Source organism: Corvus kubaryi, unplaced genomic scaffold, assembly GCF_017639235.1.
Source record: "Corvus kubaryi isolate FWS band 111438036 unplaced genomic scaffold, C.kubaryi_AGA036_p1.0 37334, whole genome shotgun sequence".
In the NCBI taxonomy this organism is placed as follows: domain Eukaryota; kingdom Metazoa; phylum Chordata; class Aves; order Passeriformes; family Corvidae; genus Corvus; species Corvus kubaryi.
Genome location: NW_024581108.1, coordinates 24,336,406 through 24,360,973, shown reverse-complemented (window position 1 = coordinate 24,360,973; position 24,568 = coordinate 24,336,406). Strand labels below are relative to the sequence as shown.

At 46.0% G+C, this 24,568-nt stretch overlaps 1 protein-coding gene across 4 annotated transcripts in view; it reads right to left on the bottom strand.

Moving 5' to 3' along the window:
* Positions 1-24,568, bottom strand: part of ROR1 (receptor tyrosine kinase like orphan receptor 1) — a 146,867-nt gene that overhangs the window by 16,752 nt on the left and 105,547 nt on the right. For 3 of the 4 annotated variants that reach the window (XM_042030901.1, XM_042030898.1, XM_042030899.1), the window contains exons 3-4: positions 19,132-19,419; positions 17,654-17,684 (exon numbers count right to left, since the gene is read on the bottom strand). In XM_042030901.1, coding sequence (XP_041886835.1) covers positions 17,654-17,684; positions 19,132-19,419 — 319 coding nt within the window. Of the gene's footprint in view, positions 1-13,682; positions 13,763-17,653; positions 17,685-19,131; positions 19,420-24,568 lie in introns of those variants that run through there. The other variant, XM_042030902.1, reaches the window with a different exon arrangement.

Genomic DNA, 24,568 nt, shown 5'->3' with positions numbered 1-24,568 from the left:
TTCCTTCCTTCCTTCCTTCCTTCCTTCCTTCCTTCCTTCCTTCCTTCCTTCCTTCCTTCCTTCCTTCCTTCCGAATTCCTTCCGAATTCCTTCCGAATTCCTTCCTTCCTTCCGAATTCCTTCCTTCCGAATTCCTTCCTTCCTCCCTCCCTCCCTTCCTTCCCCTTTTTGCTTTCAGAAGGATTTGAATGAGTACCTTTCAAGAAAGAATCATAAATACAGGACTAATTTGGATATCTTAAGCAGAAATGGCCAAAGGAGAGAACAGAACGAGGCAAGACAAAGTCCCAAATGCTTTGAGTGTCCCAAAAGCCAGCGTGGATTAAGGTGTAAATGCAGAGGAGGTTGATTTATGGGAATTAACCAAACTGAAGAGCAAAAGCAAATAAATGCTGGATTATCTCCCAGATGTACCAAGTGGAGATGGAAGAGTTTTGGCTCTGGGTGAGGACTGTGCAGACATTTTTTTCACTGACAAAGTGAAAGGCATTTTGTCGTGCTTTAAAAAAAACAAGCTCCTTGCATAGCACTGAACCAGTCAGAGCTGTTTATCCAAATAATTTCTATCCAACAGCAGAGTCCTGATGGGAAAAAAAAATGGATTGATGGAAAAAGGCAGTGCCTGGTTCAGACAACCAAGTGCTTTCTGCTCTTCTCTTGCAGGGAAAATCAGGAGTGCAGGACAGGAGTGGGATACCCTGGGTCTGGGGACACTCCTGTCCCTCTCCAGAGCTGCATCCAAAGGCTCCTGCTCAACACCAGAGTCTCACCCCTCCAAATTTCCAGCCTAAACCCGGGGTTCTGGAGGGTGCTGCTTTAGGGGAGTTGAGTCCATAATGATGCTGAGAGAAGAAACACGCTCAGGGAAGCTTTGCCATTAATTACTAGGTGCATCAATTAATTATTTTCATGGCTATGCACACACCCAGTGCCCCCTCTCTGGGTAAATTATTTGTACATCGTTCAATAAATTCTGTTTTGTTCCCACCTCGTGTTCCAGCTTCGCACGGGATGAAATGAAAGGGTTTGGACTTGGCAGGTCTCCCTTAAAACAAACAGATGAATAAAATTCTCTCATACTTTCCAAAGAGCAAAACCCTTGTGCCTTGCTTAGAAAATGGGAACACGCTGGCTCTGGTTCATGATAATATTTCAGCAACGTGAGGGCTGCATTTCACTTTGCAAAAAGAAGAGAACTGCCCAGACTTCCACATCACTGCATAATATAGGGAAAAGTTCTGGGGAATAAAAGCTACTGCTGTTTGACACCCCTTTAAAGGCACGGGGCAGCCAGGGTTGAAATGGCTCCCTGGGAAAGCAGAGGCAGAAAAGGAAAAAATTCATTATGCTGTGCTTTGACAGAATGACATTTATAGAGTCCCACAGCACCTCTGGATAATAATACTAATACTAATAATAATAATAATAATAATAATAATGAGAGATAGTGGAAGGTGTCCCTGCTTATGGCAGGGGTTGGAATAAGATTATCTTTAATGTCCTCCCCAACCCAAACCATTCTAGGACCCTGTGATTAAAAAATACCAATAATTAAATAAGATCTGCCTAAGGAATTGCTTTTCTTAGTTCTTACCTCACTATTCAGACTGATGGCTGCTTTCAATGATGCCTCCAATCCAGATATAGATAAATAATCCAAAATTCCTGTGGGTTTGGGATGCTGGTTTGAAGGGATTAGCAATGGGATGGCATCAGGGAGCCCAGACTAGCACTGGGGCCACATTAGGGCCACGAAATGGAGCCAAATATTGATCAAAAATCAATAAATCAGCCCTGCAATTCCGATCCAGAGATGGTTTTCTCCTCCCAAACACCTGAAGCGTCCCTTTGCTAACACAACTCCTGCAAAGCCCAAGGGCATTCCCTGCAGGCTGGGGTGGCTCAGCAGCTGCAGCTGGTTAGGGAACAACCTTGGAAGCAGGGTTTGGATCTTTCCTGGCAGATTTCTGACATCGTTATTCAGGATGAACTGCAAATCATGTGCTTGAAGTTATGGGAATGGCAGGAAACTCCTGGCACTCATGTTTTGTTTGACAGAGCTATTTTAAGGTTACGTTTGGAAGGTCAGCTGAGCCAAGTTTCGAAATGCAGAGGGGGAAAAAACGTGAAATGTTTTTGAAGAGCAGTCAAGAGGGATAAGATTACACGTGCTCAACGCTGCCTCCTCTCTCGGAGCTTTGTGCTGCCCAGAAAATCCCCTCCCTCCTGCTGGATCGCCTCCCAGAGCCGCAGGGGTCTCACACACCCTTATCCACCCCTCATCGGGAATCAAGCTCCAGATAAGGAGGTTTGGATGGAAGGATCATCAGCTCCATCCCATAAATCTGCAGCTGCTCTGCCCTGAGTGATCCCAGACCCCCTGGCTGTTGGTCTGAGGGGCCTTGGGAGGGGATGGATGGGGCTGGAGCACATCCCATCCACATCCGTGTCCTACACACCGGGCACTGGGCACCAAGGCAAGCAAAGGGAAGAGACTTCCTTTAAGAGCTTGGCCACGTCCCTCAGTATTTTTTGTTCAAATCCCTCCTAGCTGGGAGGGAATATTCAGAATTTAGGGCTGAATTTTGCACATTTTGGTTAGACTTGAGAAGGATGCCCAGCCCCAAATTCTGAAAATCCTGCTTTGAGGTAAGAACTGTGTAAAAATGGCAGTTTTCTACTCAGAAACGGGACAAATCCCTCCTAAAACACATACTCTATGAGTGCCCTCTGAGTTTATTCCAGCCTGGCGGATGCATCTCCATCAACCCCATTCCCAGTTCTGTACAATTCCCATCCAGCCCCCAGATCCCACGGAGCTCTGGCCTCAAACATCTCATGGCTTTCACAGGCACAAAAAGTGTTCAGGGACCTGTTGGACTGGGAAGCTGAAATTCCCCAGAGACTCTTCTCCATAGGGAAAAGCTCTCCACATTTGCTTGGTGCTGCATGAAGTGTTTTTCCAGTGTTTTTCCATGTAGGAATGGGAGCACAACACATCCTTCTGCCTCTCCGTGTCTGCCAGGAGATGCACAGATAAATCCCATCACCAAGGACATGCTGGAGATTGGAGTCAGTCTCTAGTCAGGGAAAAACCCCCCAAAAAGATGGAATTTTCCATTTTTTAGTCACATGAAGGTACAGAGGTTGCTCAGGTTTCTTTGAGGTATTAAATAAATTGTGGATGGCACTGTGCATCTTCTTCACAGATTTCCTCCCCCTCATACAGGAAGGTGAATTTCTGGGACATATTTTAAAAAATAAATTCATTTATATATATGAAAGAAATGCAGCCAAGGTTGAGCCACCTTTCCAATGGCTCAATCTGCATATTAAGAGCTTTATTCCCAAATATTTTCCTGTCCTCCCAGCAGCACTGGATTGAGAAACAGCACCACGAGGGTGCTTTGTACCCCAGTGGGAAGAGGATGGGAACAACAACAAGGTTTTAAGGAACACTTTTCTGTTTGCCTCGTATTAAATCTCTTTTGTCAGGAGTCCTTTTTTTTTTTTTGTAAGGGGAAAGGAACATTTTAAATTTTGCAGTGATTCCTGTCTCTCCCAAGTGCTTATTCCTGGCTGAGACTGGGAATGCTCAAGCAAAAGAAAGTTTTGGAATTGCTTGCTCCTTGTGACACACTCCTACCTTGGCAAGAGGATTGTCACCTCCTCTGGAATACTGAGGGAAAACCACACGTTTATACATGAGAACATCAAAAATGGAAACATTCAGTGTGAAGCAAATGGTGGTTTTTTATGGCATTAATAAATCACATGGGAAATTATTTTCAAGCTATTTTTCCATCCTAAGCTTTATTTTTTTTCTTTCTCTCCTATGGAAGAACATCCAACCTTCCCATTCTCCACCAATTACCAGGTTTATTCCCTGATAAAACTATTGCAGATTTTCTTTGCCTGGGAGGCAGTTTTTCCAGAAAGCAACATCCCACTCCTTCCTGGGTGTCAGGCCACTGCAAATACAGCTTTGAACTCTCCCAACCTGATTGAAAAACCTATAATACTGAACCCCATAAAATGAGTTTCAGGCTTTCTGCAGCTCATTTTATCTCTCCCTAACTCCTTCCTGCTTTCCCTTATTTTCTGGAGTCACAGCTTTATTTCTGCTCCTCCCTCCCCTCTCCTTCCTCCTAACATTTAATTTGTCTTATGTGCCTCAAATAGCTCTTTCTTCTGGTGACCTAATATTTTAACCTTAAGCATGATGAGAAACAGACTTCACAAAGCTGACACGTGAATTAAAAGTGAAACACATGCCTCAGCACAAGTTAATTAAAAATAATACCTATAATGTTAGCTCGTTTCAGCTATTATTCGACCACAAATTTGCACCCATCAATAAAGGGAGTCCACAATTGCTGCAAAAATAACACTAAGCTCGAACTTACCAAAATTGGCTGGTTTAATTCTCTTTCTATTTCACAGATAAAAAGATCTCCCTGACAGGAGGGGGCAGCCGGGGGGAGCACAGGTGTTCGGCATGACCAACGGGCGCCGGTGGGGCTCTGCTCCCAGAGAACAGGATGAGAGGAAACGGCCTCAAGTTGTGCCAGCAGAGGTTTAGGTTGGATATTGGGAAGTTTTTTCATAGAAAGGGCGATCAGGCATTGGAATTGGGGCAGTGGTGGAGTCCCCATCCCGTGAGGGATTTAAAATCCCTGTGGATGCAGCTCTTGGGGACATGGGCCAGTGGTGGCCTTGGAAGTCCTGGGGATGGCTGGACTCGATCTCAGAGGGCTTTTCCAACCTAAATAATCCAATGGCTCTGTGAAATTCCAGAGTCCTTTAACAAAATGCAGCATGTTTTCCTCAAGAACCTTCCTAGGAGTTAGGCCCGGGCGGGAACACGGCGCTTTCCCCAGCAGTCTGGGATTGTCGGGTTTAGGAGCAAACTTGGGCTGGGGCTAAATCCAAACCCTTTTGAAGCAGCTGCTCTCACTGAATTAGTTGGTCAAGCCTAACAACTGTGAAAACATTGGGAGTTCACAAAAACTGCAGGTCCATCATAAATCCAGCCCCTACCAGCCACACAGATTCCTCAGCTGGGAATTGCCAGGGCTTTAAAGGGCGTCACCACTGGTATCAGACTGGGAATGGACTGTGGAAAAGATCCTTCTGGAGATAAGAAACTCCTTCTTAAGACAACAAACACAGGCAAAAGCTGCTCCAGTGGAAATGAAGAGCTGTCCCTCCGTGCCCTCATGGAAATGGGATAAGGCACGGGGAGAGAACCTGTTTGTTTTCCTTCAAAACATTTTCCCTCTCTCCGGGGGCTGCACAGACCTGAGTGAAGCAGCCACACTCCAGAACCACCCTGGGACCAAACCACTCCTATTTCAGAAGCTAGGGCTGGAATATTCAAAATGTAGAGCCCAATTTTGCACATTTTGATCAGCCTTGAGAAGGATGCCCAGCCCTAAATTCTGGTAATCATGCTTTGAGGAAAGAACTGTGTAAAAATGGCGTTTTTCTACTCAAAAATGGGACAAATTCCTCCCAAAACTTCAGTTTTTAGGAAAAAAAGCAGGCAGTTACTGCCTTTTCCTCCTGTTAAGAGTGAATATGTTCCAACACACCTTCCTGCCTGTTTTCTGGAAGCTGCATTAAAAGAACTATTAAGTAAATTCTAACCCCTTTTTCTCTTTCTTTTCCTTTTCTCTTTTTTTTTTTGTTGGAAACTTCTAATTTTTCAAGGCAAACCAGTTTGAAACTACAAATTTAAATTGTTTGTTTGCAGTTTGCAGAAAACATCTAAACCACTGTCCCTTCACAGCCTTTTTACAGCCAATAATTGGTATTCAAGGTGAAAAAAACCCACTTTTCACCCCTCATAACAAGCACATTTTAAAATTCATGTGGCTGAAAATGCACAAATTTTTCTGGACTTGTCTAAGTTTTAGGATATGGAATTTATTGGTATTTCCCAACACATAAAACGATCCCAATTGCTTTATTTAGTTGTGTTTTATTATTCCAGTGTGCCAGCAACTGAGAATAGGAATCCCCTTGAGGTTTGCATTAGAAGGAATTATGTTAATGTACCACTGGGACCAGATCACAAATTTGTAAGGCATTTTACACATGATTATTTGGGGTGCTTTGATGCAAATTATATTCAGGGTGCTGTTAACATCCAGTCTGCCAGACTTCCTACCTGTGCCACCAACATTTCAGCTGCAAATCTGAAATTAATTTGGATTGATAAGCTCCAGTGCATGGTATGTCTGATATTAATGCATTCCCCAACCAGAAAAATGTTATTTAAGATAACAGACCTGTTTCTAGAACTTTGTTTTAACAACATCTGTCCTGGCACACTCGAGCAGTTGTGCTGGATCAGATTTAAAAGCTGGGTTTTATCTCGGAGTAGGTGAGATGCTGGCTCAGATCAATACTCACTCTTATCGTGGTCTTGTAACACAAAACATGTATTTTGTAACTGCATAAAAAATTAAAGGAGGATTAAGCCAAACATCGTTTAAAAGGCAGGCCCAGCCCTCATCCATGCAGCAAAGCCATTTGGAGTTGAAAATCAAAGGCAACTCTGATATTCCTACCCCGCTGCTCCTTTGATCCAGCCAAGGAACTTTATTTTGGCAAGACCACGATTGCCTGTTTTGTCTGAAATGCCAAGGATGGAATAACAATCCATGTTATTCATGGAAAATACACAGCTGAAACCCATGGAGTTCCTCCAGTTTATCCCCACACAGCTGAGATCGGACCCTGAAACAGCTCCTGATGCCCCAAACAGCTCCCAGTGCAAAGCAAACACTCCCCAGATCCTTCCCTCACATTTAGCATTGCTGGAATAATAATTTTCTCTCATTATCTCTTGCTCCTTCCCAGTCTCCAAAAGATGGGATACTCCTGGAAGGGCAAATCCTCACTTGATACTTGTGCCTGGGCTGCTTTGTACCCATTGAGGAGGAAAAACTGACACCACCAAATTTTAAATAAATGCTGAAAAAATACCATGAGGGCCAGAAGTCAGACAAGGAGATTCCCAAAACTATCAGAGCTGCCAGCAGTGCAAACGAGGCTTTGTGATGCTTTCAAGTCCAAGATGAAGAGTTTCTGCTGTAATTCATACTTGTTTCTCACAAGAGGGAAATGGTGGAGCTGTCACCAACAGCGCAGGGTTAAAGACATTTATTTATCATTTAAATGCAATAAAATAGTTTCTGTTCCAAAAGTAGCTAAAGAAGACACTCGAGAGGAATTACTGAAGCCAAAGCTTTTAAACACAGGCAGGTTGAGGCAATTTCCATCCCAGAACTGTAGAAGAAACCTCTCCATGATCTCTGCAGGGTATCCTGTGCTGTCCATACTCACACACATCCTGGGAAAGCCCAAATCACTCCACTCCTGTTTGCCTTACACCATCCAAGCCAAACCAGTGGAATGGCTGGAATGAAGCCCAAACAATGCAGGATTTGAGGTGGTGACAGAGCTGGGGGCAGTTCCCAGGAGTTTATGGAAAAGAGACCTCTCAGGGTCACTGTGGCAGAGTCAAGAGCTGGGCTGTCCAGGGAACAGTGATTGTGTGTTTAGGATCCTAAAGGGGGATTCTGACCTCACACAGCACGAGCATGATGAAATCAGATAAAATCAACATGAGACTTTTTGTTTTCCAAGGATGTGCCCCAGTTAACTGAAAATCACCAGAACTGAGCCATAACACACCCAGAAGAAGTTCTACAGCAGTGGGGACTGCAATGGTCTCTTCTCACTTTAAGCCCTCCCAATCTCTAAACCAGCTGGGACCCTTGAAAGGGGACTGGCTTGCAAAGTGTTCTTGGTGCTAATTGCTGGGCAGAACTGTGGCAAGAGAATGTGCCCATTCATCTGGAGCAAAATCAGGATGGAGAGAAAATGATTTGTTTAAAGTAAATTCACCGCCACAAGAAATTTGGCTGGAGAACTATGGCAGGGTAACATTTGTGATTCATTTTTGCTGGGCTCAGGCACCAGTAACAGCATCCAAATACCAGCTCAGATGATAAGTGCTTTCCTTCCTCACCCAGGTAACCACACATGTTTTCCTGTTAACAAGATCAATAAACTTGACACACTCAGAAATGGATGATTAACTCCTTTTACAGTATTTGAGGTGGCCCGGGGTTATTGCTTTGAACAGCCAGAGCTGGAATGTCAGGAGTGGTTTTAATTATCAGGATAAATAATGTAACACCTTATAATCTTCTCCCTCGAACTACAGGACTCTGTGATGGAGTTACACAGACTGGGAGTGAGTAGTGACTGCACACAGGCTGGCTGAACAGCAATGTTATCCTTGTAGGAAAATTCATTCCCAAGGTTTTACACCCTGTTGAAGTCATGAAAGCCCCCTGGGTCAATACAGATTTATTCCTACTTTTAGTGGTCTTACTAGGCTGAATAAACACTTGCCCCAACACTGGTTCTCCTAAAGGCTGCAGAAGCCTGGAGTAAAACCTTAACTCAAGCTTGGGATGGGTTCAAATGGAAAAAGAACAGGTTTAGTGGGATATTGGGCAGGAATTCCTCCCTGTGAGGGTGGGCAGGCCCTGGCACAGGGTGACCAGAGAAGCTGTGGCTGCCCCTGGATCCCTGGAAGTGCCCAAGGCCAGGCTGGAGCAGCCTGGGACAGTGGAAGGTGTCCCTGCCCATGGGATGAGCTTTAAGGTCCCTTCCAACCCAAACCATTGCATGACCCTATGAGGGAAGGAAGCTCTGCAGCTGCCCAGCTCCCAGCTGGGACAGAGATTTCCAGGAACAAGCTGAGGTCCAGCACTTGGCTCTGGATCCCAGCCTGGGATGTCTCACCAGGCAAAAAGCAAAGGCTTGACACTGAGTCCGTCTGAAAGGGGAGGAGAATCCCAAACTGCCCACGGAAAGAAAGGATTTACATCGAGAGGGAGATGACTTTTCATGTGGGTGAAAGAACGCCGAGGACAGGAAACAAATCCATCCCACAGAGCCACAGACGCTGCCTCTCCCCCTCCCAGTGCCCTGTGCTTTCAAGGCTGTAATTATTATCAATATTCCTACTTTTGTTCTCCTGAATAACTCCTACCACAAGCAACCGGAGCTTTCACTACTGCAATGTTTGAAATGTTTCATCTTAATTCGTTTTCCAGCCCACTGGTAGCAAGGCTGGCAGATAAACCAAAAACCTGCTTGAAGCTGTGCCCAGAGCTGAGCTTTGGATCTGATGAATCTCCAGCAGATCCCTCAGTGCTCCTCCTTCCCGTGGTTCCCCCTCAACACAAAATCAAAAGAGCAGAAGAGGATCTGTTTAAGGAATATCAGCAACAACTGGGCACTGAAGTAAAAGAACAAAACGAGACAGAGATTGAGATTTGCCCACTGAGGTTTTATTGCTGGCTTGTGTGAAAGATTTTACTGTGACCACAGAAACATTATAGGCCTTTAAAGAGGATTTTCCTCATAATGAAAGGCCTTGTGGCACAGGGGAGCCTTGTGCACCTTGGAGATGACCTCAGATATTATAAGTGGGTTCTGAAAAGTGTGAGCAGTTCTTTACTCCACCCTTACACCCACCCACTTCCACGGCCCAGGAAGGTTCTGGAGCAGCATTCAGCCTCCAGATGCTGCAGGGTTGGAAATAAAACAAGGACTTGGAAACGTACTTGTTCCATGTGAGAGATGCCCCATTCCCTCTTTCAGAATATCATCATTAAGTCACCATTTCATTTGCCAGTGTTCTGACTCAGTTACACTGAACTCATGACAGCCAGGCACCATTTTACACCACAAGCACCCAGGTTAGAGAATCATTTCCCTTCTTTCCTCCTCCACCTACAGCCCTTCCCACCCCTTCCCAGGAGTAAAATGCAGGGCAGTAGAGGCAGTGGGGACCAGAGGAACTCAAGCCATGTGTTCTCCTGCAGCACTGAATCCTCAGAGGGACTGTGATCCCGCCACAAGCTGGTGGGCAGGGAAATCAAGGACCTTGCTTTCCAATCCTTTAGATTTTTGTTGTGCTTTGTTTTATAACTGCTTAAGGCAGGCCAGCAAACCCCCAGAACAGAATAGAAAGCTCCCAAAGCCTGGGGCTGAGGTGAATTTTCCATTAGAAAATACAATCCTTATCCCCACAACAACAGTCCCCACCTCTGTCTTAGCAACTCTGCAGTGAAAGGCCACTGAAGAAGGAACTGGGTTGGATTTACACACAAATAAAACAACAGATCAATAATTTTCACATCTTGTGTTGTCTGAATTACAACAAAAATCAGGTCTAATCCCACATGAATTAGAAACTCTCTAAAGCATCATTTTTCATTTGTCCTCTTTGAGGACAAGACACATATTCAGGCCAAGTCCTTCCAAACCCAAGCAGCACAAAGCCAGGCTCTGCTCAGCCAGGACTGAAACCTGACCCAGGCCAGGATGACTGAAATCCATTGTTACTGTAATATTGTCAGATCTTTCCTCACAGCCTTCAGGCTCAAAGAAATCCCACTAAGCCACTTAAAATGTCCTTCTGATTAGAGCTAAATGAGATTTTTTTTTTATTAAAACTGTCTTAAAGAGCAAACCTCGCCTCCTGAACGCTGGAATGCTTCACAGAAACCCAGTGGTTTGGCCCAAAGTGCTGCTGCAAGCTTTTAGCAGCTCCATAAGGGATTTTGGGGTTGGCTTCAAAAGAGCTGTTACCTGGAATGACCACATGAAATATGGGAAAACCAGATTATGCCTCTGCTCTGAAGCAGAGCCAGCATCTTCCTCCCCTCAAGTGTTGCTGGGTTAGGGGCTGTGCAGTTTTTATTTTCTGAGACAAATGCCTGATGGCCTGAGCTTTGTTTCAACAAGGAATAAAAGCAAAGTTTGGAAGCTCAGAATGTTTAATCGAATCCAAGAGTTTGTTTCCAAGCAGACTTAGCTGCAGCCTTAACGTGGAGCTTAGGAACACAGGTCCCCCCGTCCTGGGGGGGTGAACTCCTACCCAGACAACTTCTGCAGGGAGAGCAGTGGGAAAAAGGCCTCTGGGTGACATTAAGGCATTAATGGGAACAATATTTGGCAGGTTGGACTGTTTGGTTTAACTCGCAAGACTGGGTTTATTATTAGTCAGACCCCGACTGCCAACTGGGCTCGATGATATTTATTATTTTTTACAACAGTTGAAGAATATCTCCATTAACACAACGGCCTGGAGGAAATGATCAGCAGAAGTAATGCAACTTTCCAGCCTTTCCTGATTTATTTTTTGCCTTTCTGTTGTCAAAAACTTCAAAATGATCCTCATGTTGCTCCTTTTTAAATAAATCAGGAAAGTGGGCACAGAGTCTGTAACTCGGGGTCAAATTATGTCATCCCAGGATTTCTTTAGTGCTGTGGAAAGACTGATAACTGGGATATTCAATTAGAGAAAGGAAAATTTATCCTATATCTGTACTTTACTTATCAGTCCCCTTGGAGTCATAGAATTATAAAGCTTGGGAAAAATCCTTGAGTCCAATGAATAACCAGGATCCTGTGAGGGATTTGAGAGTTTCCTGGATCCAGTGTTTAAAAGGGCAATAAGGTCTTGATGGACATATAAATATGAATATAAATAAAGTCATTGATATATAAATAAAGGCAATAAAGATAGAATGACAGCATAAATGCCTCTTTCAGTTTTATCCTCAGCTCTCAGCTCCCTCAGGCTCTGGGATCTGGCCACAAATCCCACGTGCCAGGCCCGGGAATACTGACAGTGCAACTGGGTGTGTGAAAGCCTGGTGGAAATAGAAGCCCCAAACTCCTCAAATACTGACTGCAGCATTGCACAGGGTCCCTTCCACACTGAACATTATTCCCATGTGGAGCTGCTATGGGTGCTCCCGCACAGAAGGAAAACAAAGCCAGCTCTTCAACAGCACCCTGTCTTCCCTTTGTGCTGCAGAAATGCAGCAGGGAGCTCCAGCTCCCCAAGTCCCAATGTACCTCACTCCCTTCTCCCTCCCTGCTTAAAAAAATATTGACATCTCTGTAATTGATTTGTTTTCAGATAATTCAGCTCCGGCTCCACGTTGTGCTGGGCCTTTCCCCCGTGCCACGTGCGCACAGGAGGGGTTTCTGTTTGCACTGCCCGTAGATAAGGGAACACTTCAGCTGAAATCTGCAAAAATATTTATCAGACACCCTTTTAAAAGTCAAAAGCACTTTCTGAGCTCAATCTTTCACCAAACTCCAGGCCAATTTCTTTTCTGTAGACTTGCCGCAGCAAAACAAAATGCAGTTCAGGCCGCTTCATGGCAAAGAACGTGGCTGTTTGCAGCACTGCTCACATGAAAACCAGTGGGTGATGCAGGGCCACAGCAGACAGGAACAGCTGGATGTTGGGAAGGAATTGTTCCCTGGGAGGGTGGGGAGGCCCTGGCACAGGGTGCCCAGAGCAGCTGGGCAAGGCCAGGTTGGACACTGGGGCTGGGAGCAGCCTGGGACAGTGGAAGGAGTCCCTGCCCGTGGCAGGGGTGGGAATGGATGAACTTCAAGGTCCTTTCCAACCCACCCCACCCTGTGATTCCATCCCCTATTTTGTTTCAGGCCCCTCCTGCAATAGTTTGGGCTGATTCCCCCAGACCAGGTGTCCAGAGGCCCTTCAGCTGCACCAGCTCCAGTTCAGGCCCCTCAAACGCACCTTAAATCTTATTGTGCCTCAGCTTCCCACATGTCTGGGAGATAAGAGGAGGTAAAGAGGCACAGGACCCTGGGATTCCCAGATAAGGTGTATATTTAGCTACCTAAGTACCCCGAGGTCGATAAAACACCCTGGAATAGGCTCTGTAGCCAATTGATTTCATACAAGACACAACTGTGACTTCCTAAATTCTGTATTACATTTACCCAGAGGTTTTCAGTTCTTTTTGCTTGCTCAGGAAAATCCAAGAACTTGACTCCCAAAAACCTGTGAACCCTGGTCCCTCAGCAGCCCCTCAGCAATCACCTCATTGTCCCCAGTGCCAGAGCAGAACAATCCAGGGAAAAGGTGAGACAGAGGCACAAGAGATAAGTGTGCAGCAGATCAAAGACCCAGTGGAGAGGACAAGGCCAGCTCTCCCTGGAAACATTCCCATTCCAGCCCCGGCATGCTCCCAGCAGATAACCTGCCTGAGCCCCTGGCAGACTGAGGGAGTATTATTTTCCCTGGGATGAAGTCATGCAGCAGGACGTAACATGGTTTGTGTCAGCATCAGCCACTCAGGCTCCAACCTTGCACCATGTGGGGTTTCTTTTTTTCCCCCAAATATATTTATATTGGCCTCTGCACGGAATATCCCACTTCAGGCTTGTGTCTCAGATCCCACAGGCTGTAGGAACGAGCTGTTGCACCAGCACACAGCGGGACTGTAAAAGATCCCGCACCAAAACGCCTGGGAATTGTGTCCAGTCCTCATTCAACATTTCCATCATTGAACAGCAGGAGGGAGTTTCTGAGACAGCCACAAAACGTGGGACAGGCTGGAATTCCAAGATTCCAGGAGTCAAACCTGGCACCCAGAGTGCAGGGACATCGCTCTCAGGATGCTGCTGGAGCAGCAAATCTGTTCTGGCCTCTTTATTGGCGTTTTTTCCTCTCTAAACTTTACCTTCTGTGGCCAAGAGAGGAAAGTCTCTGTGTTCCTCTTTGAAATCCACAATCACACACGCAGTTGGCCGAGCCTCACCTGGATGCTGGCCAGTGGTTACACATTTTCTTGTTGCAGGAACCATGCTGGCACACAGAGCCACTGCACAAAAGATCTGTTTTACTCAAAAACCCAGATGTGTTTAGCTGAAAGGAAACAAATAAATAAATAAATAAATAAAAATCTCAGTCACTGAAAAAAGAGGATGGGAGAATCCAGGGGGGAGTTGTGGTTTCACAAGCCTTGCAAGCTATTTCTGGGAATTGCAAACCCCATTTCATTTCATGAATCAGATGCTCCTTAAAGTTACAGCCCTCTCGTCTCCTCTTCCCCCTCTCCTCGTTCCCAGTGGTTAAATAAAGAACAAAACAATGCCATATTTAGGATATTTATATATAGAAGAGGCTCCACGAAGAACAAAAGGACTGTTCCAGAGGAATATTGGCACCAGGATGTTCATATTCCACTTGGGAAGTGCCAGTCCCTGCCATACACATCCAGGTTAAACCTCTTCTGAACATGCTCATGACACAATAAATTAGTAATAAATACAGAGCATTTTCCTGCACTCTTCCCACTGGGTTACACTCCAGCAGGGTTTTTCCAGCTCGTTTTTACACCAGCCCACATAAACTGACATCTTCCTTTTCTTTCTCACCACAGCTCTTGTGGAAGTTCCTGCTCCACCACCTCTAATTTCAGTGATTTGTGCCCAGGATTTCTCCTGCAGTGGGCAAAATTTGGGACAAGCACAAAGCCAGGGCTCCAGGTAATGGAAACAATAGAGAATGAGACAAAAAGAACAAAAAGATTGGGGACAGAATCCTTTCCCAGGCTTCTCTCATCCCCAGGAATCTGCTGAGCTCTGACCTCATTCTGTTCTGGTTCTGATCTCTGCAGCCAGACCTGAGGTGAAGACCTTAAGGAACCAACCTTGCCAAGGATGATGGATAAAAAGTGAGTTTCAAAGGGATGTGAAGCACAGGAACTTCAAAAATCATGTTAAAAATCGGGGGTTTTGGGAAATTTCGAGAAGCAAATTCCTGGTTTAGTGGAAGGTGCCCATGGCCAGGGGTTGGAATGAGATGATCTTTGAGGTCGCTTCCAACTGAAACCCTTCTGGGACTCTGGGATGTGTGATACATTTGTGTGCACAATACACAGACACACGCAGAGCAGTGCACAAACACACTCTGCCACATGAGTTAACCACCAAAGCTCTCCCTTTGATCTTCCCAAAGTTATCCCATCCACCCAATCTGCGTTTGCATTGAGAGATCCCATGGATAAAAGACGGAGCTACATCAGCTGAGGGTGGCCTTTTCCAGCCAGAGCTCACTGACCTCCCTGCCCCTCCCAGACCCCTGCCTGCTGTGGAGGTGCCCTTGACACCATCCACGTTCTGGAAACTGTTCCAGAGCTCCAGCTGGAGAGCCTGGAGCTGGCTCCTGGAGGCACATCCGGATGTGGGACACTGGCATTCACACCCTCCCCACATTCCCTGAGCTGCCTGGAGCTGGCACTGCATCTGCAGCACCCAAAGATAAAAGAATGATTTATTTATGGAGCACGGCTTGGGGTTGTTGGGGTTTTTTTTTTTCTGAAAACAAAAGAAGCTTCTCCCAGCTAGGTCAGAGCAGTAGGGCAGGATCATGGAATGTGGTTCCAAGGGTTTTACAGCCGAGCCTTGTCCAGCACAGGAGAGTTAAAGGGAGGATGCTCAGGGCAGGCAGTGCTCCCCACCCCAGCAGTGCCTCGGGTTCCCAGTGTCCTCAGGGACAGCACTGCTGCCTTTGCTTTCCTTTGACTCAAACTCATTTTCAAATCAGACTTTTGGCTCTAACAGAGCCTTAGGGAAAGCAGCAAGAACAACACACATGAATTGCTGTGTTATCTACCCCTGCCTGTCTCCTTTTCAAGAAATCATCGTTTCACCTTCCCATTTACACGTGGCCCATCTGTTTTGCTGCCATCACATCGGGGCAGAGCTCTGCACCTGTAAATTCTGGAAGGAAAAGTGCTGAGTGAGTGGGTATTTTTAAAAACACCATCCTCAAAGGAAATCTGTAAATGAACAGAATCTTCCACTCGTGGCTGACTGATAAAGACACGGGAAAAGCAGGCCCAGGTTCCGAATTTTATGACCCAGCTTCCAGACTATTCCCAAAGAAAGTGTTTCCCCAGAGGGAGGATGATGAGAGAGGTCAACCAGGTGCTTCATCTCTCACCCTGGAGCTTGAAACTGACACAGCTGGGCTTGGTTTTCACACAAAAAAGCAGAAAAATTAATTTCATTGCTACAAATTCATTTTTCAACTTGCACAGGGAGAAGACATGGGAGTCACACAATCCAATCCCCAGGATTTTCTTTGCATGGAAGGAGCAGCAAACACAAAGGACCAGAATTCGAGGCAATTTCCCTCCTGCATTTCACAACATTCAACTGAAGTGTGATTAAATATCTTTTTTGGTTACAAAATTATAAGGCACAGCTATAAAATCAACTACTAAAGAGGACATTTCCCTTTCTTTTCCTTCTTTTCACCTTTTCACATCCTTTCTGTGTATTTTAGCTGGTTAAGTTGTGGTCTTTTTTTTTTTTTTTTGAAGGGCAGCAAAAAAACACCAAAACCCTGCCAGAAAGGAAAAATGGGAAAAAAGGCTCCCAAATATATTTTGTTTCAAAAAAGTGAGGCAATCCTGAGTGCTCTAGACAGTGGAACTCCAGCCCAGCTCTCTGCTTTCTGTGCTCACACTGCTCTCACGTGGGTTCTGACCACCAAGGACGTGTTGTTTAACCCCACAAATTTCAGAAACCCCAAACTAGGTGGGAGCAGCACAAAATCCCCATTTTCTCACCTCATTCATTAAGTCTCCAAACTGCTGAAGAGCCCAACAGCCCCCGAATCCCACAGCAGCAGGAAACCTCCCTCCCCAGAACACCACAACCACCAAAGAGAGCTGAAATCCCAGCAAAGAGCTCCCCTTCCAAAGCAAACTCCAGGATTCCACGGCAGGCACCTTCACAAGGGAAGATAAAACCACATTTTCGGCTGTTCCATTAGAGGGCATCCTACAACATCCTTTTGTGGTCAGAGGCTTCTCCTCATTTATATCCTCTGCAATAGCTCATGAAAGATCTTCCATAAGGAGCCAGGAAAATTCACATCCCCAGGTTTTTGCATCCTTTGTTATCACATTAATTGCATTAATAGATTAACTTTCTGCTTTAGTTGGTTCTGTGCTCCTCTCCCCTCACGAGGAGAGGTGGATTTTCAATATTCTTCCACAATGTGAGATGTGAATAAACTGGACACAGCACCACAGAACTGCTTCCAAACCTCAGGACAGCTGGAGATCACACTTGAAATAAGGATTAAGGGACTGCAACAGGTGAGCGGGTTTGATCAGGTAGTTTGAAATTAGAGATGAAAGTGAATATTCTCAAAAACTGCCCACAACAGAAGCTCCACTGCCAAAATACAACGTGGGAAGTGCTCAGACCCAGCAGCAGGGGCCAAACCTGAGCTGCAGGACACAGGGAGTTGTGGTACAAACAGCCACTGCTCCCACCCACCTACTCAATCTTTAAAACCTCAGGTTTCAGACAGTTTACTAATGCAGGTACAGAGAGATACAGACACAGTTTACGACCCTTCAAATCAGCAAGAAGCCCCTGGGTAGTAAAATCTGCTTGCAGTGATAAATATTTTCCAGCTTGGGCTATGACATGGATGAAGTACCTGTAGGTGCACTGAAATCACTTCACAGACTGAAGGCACCAGAGGATCTAAAGGTAATAATATTGGAAATTAAGAAGTCTGGGGTAAGAAATAGGAGTTGACACGATAACATGAAAATGTAACTGTGAGACAGATAACTCAGTTATAATAAATTACTGACTTAAAGCAGAATGCAAAAGTGCTCCTGTCACACCAAATGACAAATGAACTTCTGACTGCTGAAATGCAAGATTAATGAATGCACACAAGAGACATGAAAGGACTTACGAGGATCCCGGGCTTGCTGTTGGCGGGGGACCTGGAAAAGTGACAGAAGAAAAACAGCGTGATGAGTTACGGCGAGGTAGCAAGCAGGGAGCTTTTGAAAACCTTTTAAAAGATAAAAGCGCCAGCCTGTCATGCTGGCTGTGGTTTATGTAGCTGAACAGAGGAGTGGCAGCCCCTCAGTACCAAAGACAAGCCTGTGTTGGCTGCAGAACACAACACGAGGACAATAAACAGGTGAGGAACTCACCCTCCTCTTGAAACTGCCTTAGGAGAACATCTAATGATGAATTTCTTACCAGAAATCAGAAAACATGGGAGATTTATGAAAAAAGACTACGAAACTCATCACATCCATCATCCTTTGTGTGTTATTTGTCCAGTTCCAAAGAGGATTAACCAGGACTGTGTGCAAATATCTTCATCTCAGTGAATTATTTCCCCCTGACCGTGGAGGAGGAGAAGACACACAAAACCTGTTTCTTGTTTGGAATCTTCTGAGTGGTAGGATCAGCTTTGAAGGCAGTTATCTCAATATAAACTTGCAAGAATGAGTGCTTATTTTCCCTGACAGGTATACATGTGTCTCATCACAGGCCCTCAGTCTGCAGTGCCAGCTGAAATTTCTCACTCACCAGACACAGAGGTCACTCAGGCACTCCAGAATAAAGGAGTTTTTCTCCTCTGGTCTGAATCCACCCAGGTATTAATGGGGGGCTCAGCCTGGAGCGAAGGAGGCTCAGGGGGGACCTTGTGGCTCTGCACAACTCCCTGGCAGGAAGGGGCAGCCCAGGGGAGGTTGGGCTCTGCTCCCAGGGAACAGGGACAGGAGGAGAGGAATTGGCCTCAAGTTGCACCAGGGGAGGTTAAGGTATGATATTGGGAGAATTTCTCCTCCAAAACTGTTGGAACAGCATGCCCAAGGCAGTGGTGGAGTCACCATCCCTGCAACTGTTCAGAAAACATGGATGTGACACCCAGGACACGGTTTGATGGTGAACATGGAGGTTGTGCTGGTTGATGGTTGGACTTTATGATCTTAAAAGGTCTTTTCCAACCTGAACATCCCATGATTCTATGGAAGTACAGCTGTTCCTACACTCCCATGGATCCAATTACTTAGGAAATCTGTGGATGGGGTTAAAAGGGCAGAGATCCCAGCCCTTGTAGGACAGACAACAGAGTCCAAAGTCTCTCTCAGGGGTTTCCAATGGCTCCTCAGCTCCCCAGACCACTTCTCCAAGCTCCATCCCAAGGAATGTTCCTGCCCTGCCATCCTAACACCCTCCCTGGGAAGCAGAGTTCCAGCCAGCCCACAGATTCCTGGGCTCTCTGCACAACCTGGGTTTAATAGGTTTAACAAATTTGGCTTTTCCATCCCGACCAATTCCATGATACCACTACAGCAGTGCGCTGATTTTCCCTGGACAAACTCTTTCTCCTAAGTGAGAGTTGGAACAGCTTAAGAGGAGAAAACTCACCAAACTTTACAAAGAGCACCCCGGTGGTGGAGACCGTCCTCCTGCCGTTGGTGGCCACGCACTGGAAGTAGCCGGTGTCGGTGGTGTCCAGGTTGCGGATCCGCAGGCGGGATCCATAGGGGGTGGCTCGGAAGGAGATCCTGCGAGGCTCCTGCACCACGGGAGCGTCGTTCTTCAGCCACCTGACCGTGGGAGGGGGGTTCCCAGAGACTTTGCAGTGCAGCTCCGCCGTCTGGCCAAGGGTGGTGGTGATGTTGTTCATGGGTTCATCCAGCGTCAGGAAATAATCTGGGATTGGAGAGAAAAGAAGGAGAATGACGAACTCCAGAGCAGGGAATGTCAGTGTGGAGAAAGCTCCTGCTTGTCTTTGGAAGGGACACAAAGGAAGTGGATGTCAGGTTTCCCTCTGCTGTTTTAACATCTCCTATTTGGCTTCATTCAGCACAGGAAAAACACTGCTTCCCTTTTTTCTTTTCTTTTTCCCAACCAATAAACATGAAGAACATCTCAGAACTCCAGTTGTTCATTTTGATGCTGACCTGCCTCTGCTCATGCTAGAATCCACAAAATATAGGAATATATGAAAGGAATCATTCAGAAGCGAAAATCCTGTTACCCAGAGAAGCTGTGGCTGCCCCTGGATCCCTGGAAGTGTCCAAGGCCAGGCTGGATGGAGCTTGGAGCAATCTGGGATAGTGGAAGGTGTTGGGGTTGGAATGGAATGAGCTTTCAGGTCTCTTCCAACCCACACCATTCCAGGATTCTGTGATCCTGTCTCCAAGCCATTTTCAGTGGCTCACAGAGCAGAGCAGACCATGTTATCCATGATTTTGTAAGCACCAACTGCAGAGATGAGGAATAAGGATCATACTGGGAAAAGGAGACTTTGTTCTCACTCAGTATTTCCAATACTAAGAGTACTGAAGATTACCTTCAATCTGAAATAGGGCTCATGACTGAAAAATCAAATTAAATTAAAATTACGAAGATGAATCTCTCCCAGTCCATTCCTGAGCATTGCCTTCTCCTGTCAAGGGCTATTTCACCGGGCATCCTTCAGGAAGAGGCCCATTCCCAGTTAACTGTATGCACCATTTAATTAAATTCTTTAAAGGCAGGGAGGGAGATGGATTGGGAATGGAATCCTCAGGCTTTCATCTCCACGTCAGAGGTTCAAACCTAATGGTGGTCATTAGTGCCCAGAGCCATTATCAGCTGCTGGCTGTCCCAGCAGGGTGGCCAAGGAATGAGAAATCCCAACTGCATCCGGCTCCTGAACTCTCAGAGCCAAACCAGGAGGTCAAGAAAAGCCAGAACCAGTAAGTGAACTCGGAATCACAGAATTACTTGGGTTGGAAGGGACCTTGGAGCTCATCCAGTTCCACCCCCTGCCATGGGCAGGGACACCTTCCACTATCCCAGGTTGCTCCAAACCCCATCCAACCTGGCCTTGGACACTTCCAGGGATGGGGGAATCCCCGAATTGGTGCTGTGCTGCTTTTGCTCCACCACTCTCAGGTCCATGTGGAGTTAACTCCAGCAAGAAGCCTTCCCAAAAGTGTGAAAAAACCCTCTAGCACGTTCCAAACCAGCTCAGCCACCCAGCCTGCCTGAGTAAGCCACTTCCCTAATTATTCCCGGTAATCTCGGCTTGCCCAGCTCCTCCCTTCATTATGGTTTGTGTGGAGCAGTATCTCTTGCCTTTGTTTTCAATCTGTTTAGCACACAGCTTACCCTGTATTTGCACAGCACTTTGAACAAGGCGTCCCTGTCCTCACCTGGTCCCAGGAGCCATTTGGGACAAACATTTGGCACAGAGGCCCTGCCCACAGATATTTTTTTTCCACATATATTTTTTCAATTAAGTTCGAATGTGCAGGTGTGAAACTGTGCTTCTCTCAGGGAACAAGGGGCAGGATGAGAGGGAACCACCTCAAGTTACACCAGGGGAGGTTTAGATTGGCTATCAGGGAAAAACTTTTCATGGGAAGAGTCGTAAAGCATTGGAACAGGCTGCCCAGGGCAGTGGTGGAGTCACCATCCCTGGAAAGGTTTAAAAAATGTGTGGAAGTGGCACCTGGGGACATGGTTTAGTGGTGAACATGGTGGTGGTTGGACTCGATGATCTTAAAGGTCTTTTCCAACCTGAACATCCCATGATTCTACGGAAGTACAGCTGTTCCTACACTCCCATGGATCCAATTATTTAGGAAATCTGTGGATGGGGTTAAAAGGGCAGAGGACAGACAACAGGGTCAAAAGTCTCTCTCAGGGGTGTCCGGTGGCTCCTCGGCTCCCCAGACCACTTCTCCAAGCTCCATCCCAAGGAATGTTCCTGCCCTGCCATCCTAACACCCTCCCTGGGAAGCAGAGTTCCAGCCAGCTCATGGATTCCTGGGCTCTCTGCACAACCTGGGTTTAATAAAGCCCTGCTAACAGCCTGGGACTGCAGAACCACAGTTAATTACCCAATGTAACATTTCTGTACTGCAGCCATTCATACAATTCCTGATAATGTTCTGGAGACTGCCTCCGACATCTCCAGCCTAACAGGGAGAGAAACACAGCCCTGGGATGGGTTGGCTGACAAACAGCACAGTGAGCAGAACGTTTTAAAGATCCTGAGGAATAAAGGAGAGGCAAATAAAGGAGTAAGGATGGAGGGCAGGTTTCCAAAGCCTGGATTTTGATGTATCAGTAGAAATCGTAAGTCAGTGAAAAAGTGTGGATATAACACAAGAGCTATGGGGCAACTTCTCTGTAGGGACCAAGAGAAGTGGCCTCAGCCTCAGCAGCTGCTGACTCCTCTAATTGTTCTCCACCTTCCTCCATGAGCTGCTGCAGAAACACTAAAACAAAATCATCTGCTAAACTCACCCTAGATTAGTCCTCAAATCCATAAATTTAGCATCTGAATCATAAACCAGATCAAGCAGCTCACCTGAGATGAGATTTAAACAGGGCAGGTTTGAAGCCATTGGGAGCTGTGTGAGATGTTTCTCATGGATAAAGCAGTTCTGGAATGAAAAATGAACTCCCAAGAAACCTTGGATTGCTACAGAGGCACACAAAATGATGAGCATCCCTTCCCTGGCATGCACAAAACTCATCCATCGCTGCCCTTGCCTGGTGTGGAGGGGCTGGAGAGAAGCCTGGTTGTATTTTTATTGTCTCTGGCACCTTCCAAAGCCCATCAAAGGAGAAATTCTGTGTGAATTCTGTGATTCTTCCCTGGGAGGGTGGGGAGGCCCTGGCACGGTGTTCCCAGAGCAGCTGTGGCTGCCCCATCCCTGAAGTGTCCAAGGCCAGGTTGGAGCAACCTGGGATAGTGGAAAGTGTCCCATGGCAGGGACGGAACGGGATGAGCTTTAAGGTCCCTTCCAACCCAAACCATTTCCCCATAATTAATCTGACAGTCTCCTGCCATCCAGCAGCTCTCCAGATGGAGTTGACTCCCTCTGACCTAAAGAAGAATTTCTTAGAAAAAGGACAGTCCTTGTGTACTGGGAATGAACCAGGCTGGTGGCACCGGCCTTTGGAAAGTCTGAGTTTAATCCTGGCTCTGAGCAGTCTTGGGTGAATCAGCTCAGTTGTGATTTTTAGAAGAGCCAAAGGGAAGTAGACACCCAAAGCCAATCAAAGCTCACATGGGATTTGTGCAACTAAGGCCTTTTAAAAACACCCTTAAACCTTTTGGCTCGATGTCTCCAGCCATGAAGTGAGGATAATAATCCCTCTTACATCATGGGGAGGCTGCTATGTACATTAATGAGATAATGCTCATAAAGCACTTTGAAGGTGAAAAGTGCTATGCTGGGATAAGCACTGTTATTATATTTTAAGTTAAATCTCAGGGTTTCAAGCACAGAACAAAAGCCTGTCCATATTTTAGAGTAGCACTCTATAAAAACATTTGGGAAACGTTTTAATTTACAGGAGTACGGGAGAATAGCCTGAAAGAGTTCTAAATAAAATTTAGCCCACCTATAATTTAATAATAGTCAAACTGATTTTTTTTTAATTTGTAAAAACAATTTACTGCTGGGCCTAGACCCTGAATGCCAAGTCTCAGCCCACAGAGAGGTTTTTTTTTAATGGCTGAGTTATAAACCCTTGAAAAATGCTGACAGCCCCTTTACTAGAGCAGCACTAGCGGGTGCCCTATAATGAACTTTTAAATGACTTGAGATAATATCTGGAAAGCCAAGCCTGAAATATATTTCTGGGTTTGAGCCGTTGCCAAGGCAAACACAACACATCATAAGTCATCCTCCTGATTCTGAGCGCATAAATTGGAGACACTGCATATAAAACCCAAATATTAGGTATTCTTCATGGCCAAACTTCGTGCTGGTTTGATGTTACAGAGCAGCAACAGCTGTGCAAGGACGAAATGTAGAGCGTTGCACGTCTCCAAAGAAGAAAAGTGTCTGTATTTCCACAGCTCTGCCTTGACATTGTTAAATAGGAGCCTGCCCAGTCCTAATAAATCCTCCACTATTCTACTGCTTTTAAGTGGAACCCAGGTGGCTTTCAAAATAAAAGCTCATCCTGGCCGGCCAAGGAATGTTAATCTGCTCTGTGACCACACAGTTACTCTATCCTAAATTACCACAGACACATCTTAGAGCAGTAACACCCTCTTGGCTTGCAGGAGGAGTTTGTTGGCCACAGCGAGACCTTTCCCCCCAGCACCGTGTGTGCTGCATGTTTCTGATTTCACAAGGTGTTTAAAGCACGATGGGGATGCAGGATTAGACCCTGGAAGGGTCATTTTATGAGAAGAGTTGTTGTTTCATTTATCCTTCTCTTTCTGCCCTTCTGATCTTTCGGAATATTCAAAGAAAAGCTAAAATTAAAAGTCTCTGCTCAAGCCTAAACCAGCTTTAATCCAGGTGCACCAGAGAGGCTGGTGCGCCAAGTTCCTTCCATTACAGGTGGGAAACAACACAGCTCTCTGCAAAGGAACATCTCCAGACCTTTCCTCAAGCAGCTGTAGGGACACCTTTTCCAGCTGCTGGCCTGGAGAAATTGTTTCATTCTGGATTTGAAGATTCAAACCTGCAGCAGAGAAAGCAGAACCTGACCTGGCTGGAGCAAGGCAGTGGGACGCCAATATTCCAGGCTGCTTGTTGCACTTATGGAACCCTGGAATGGTTTGGGCTGGGAGGGACCTCAATGATCAGCTCATTGGAAGGGACCCTTCCACTAGACCAGGCTGATCAAGCCCTGTCCAACCTGGCCTTGAATTCTCTTTGTGAACTGAAAGGTTTGGCAGCTCCCTGGTTCTTTGTCAGTGCACGCACTGGAAAAATGCCCAAAAGTGTCTCTGTCAGTGACTGCAAAGAACGTTCAGTGATTGATAACAGAGTTGAAAACCTTTATCTAAAGGGAAGGAACTCTTGGCCACACCAGAGGGGCTGACACACTCTGTCCC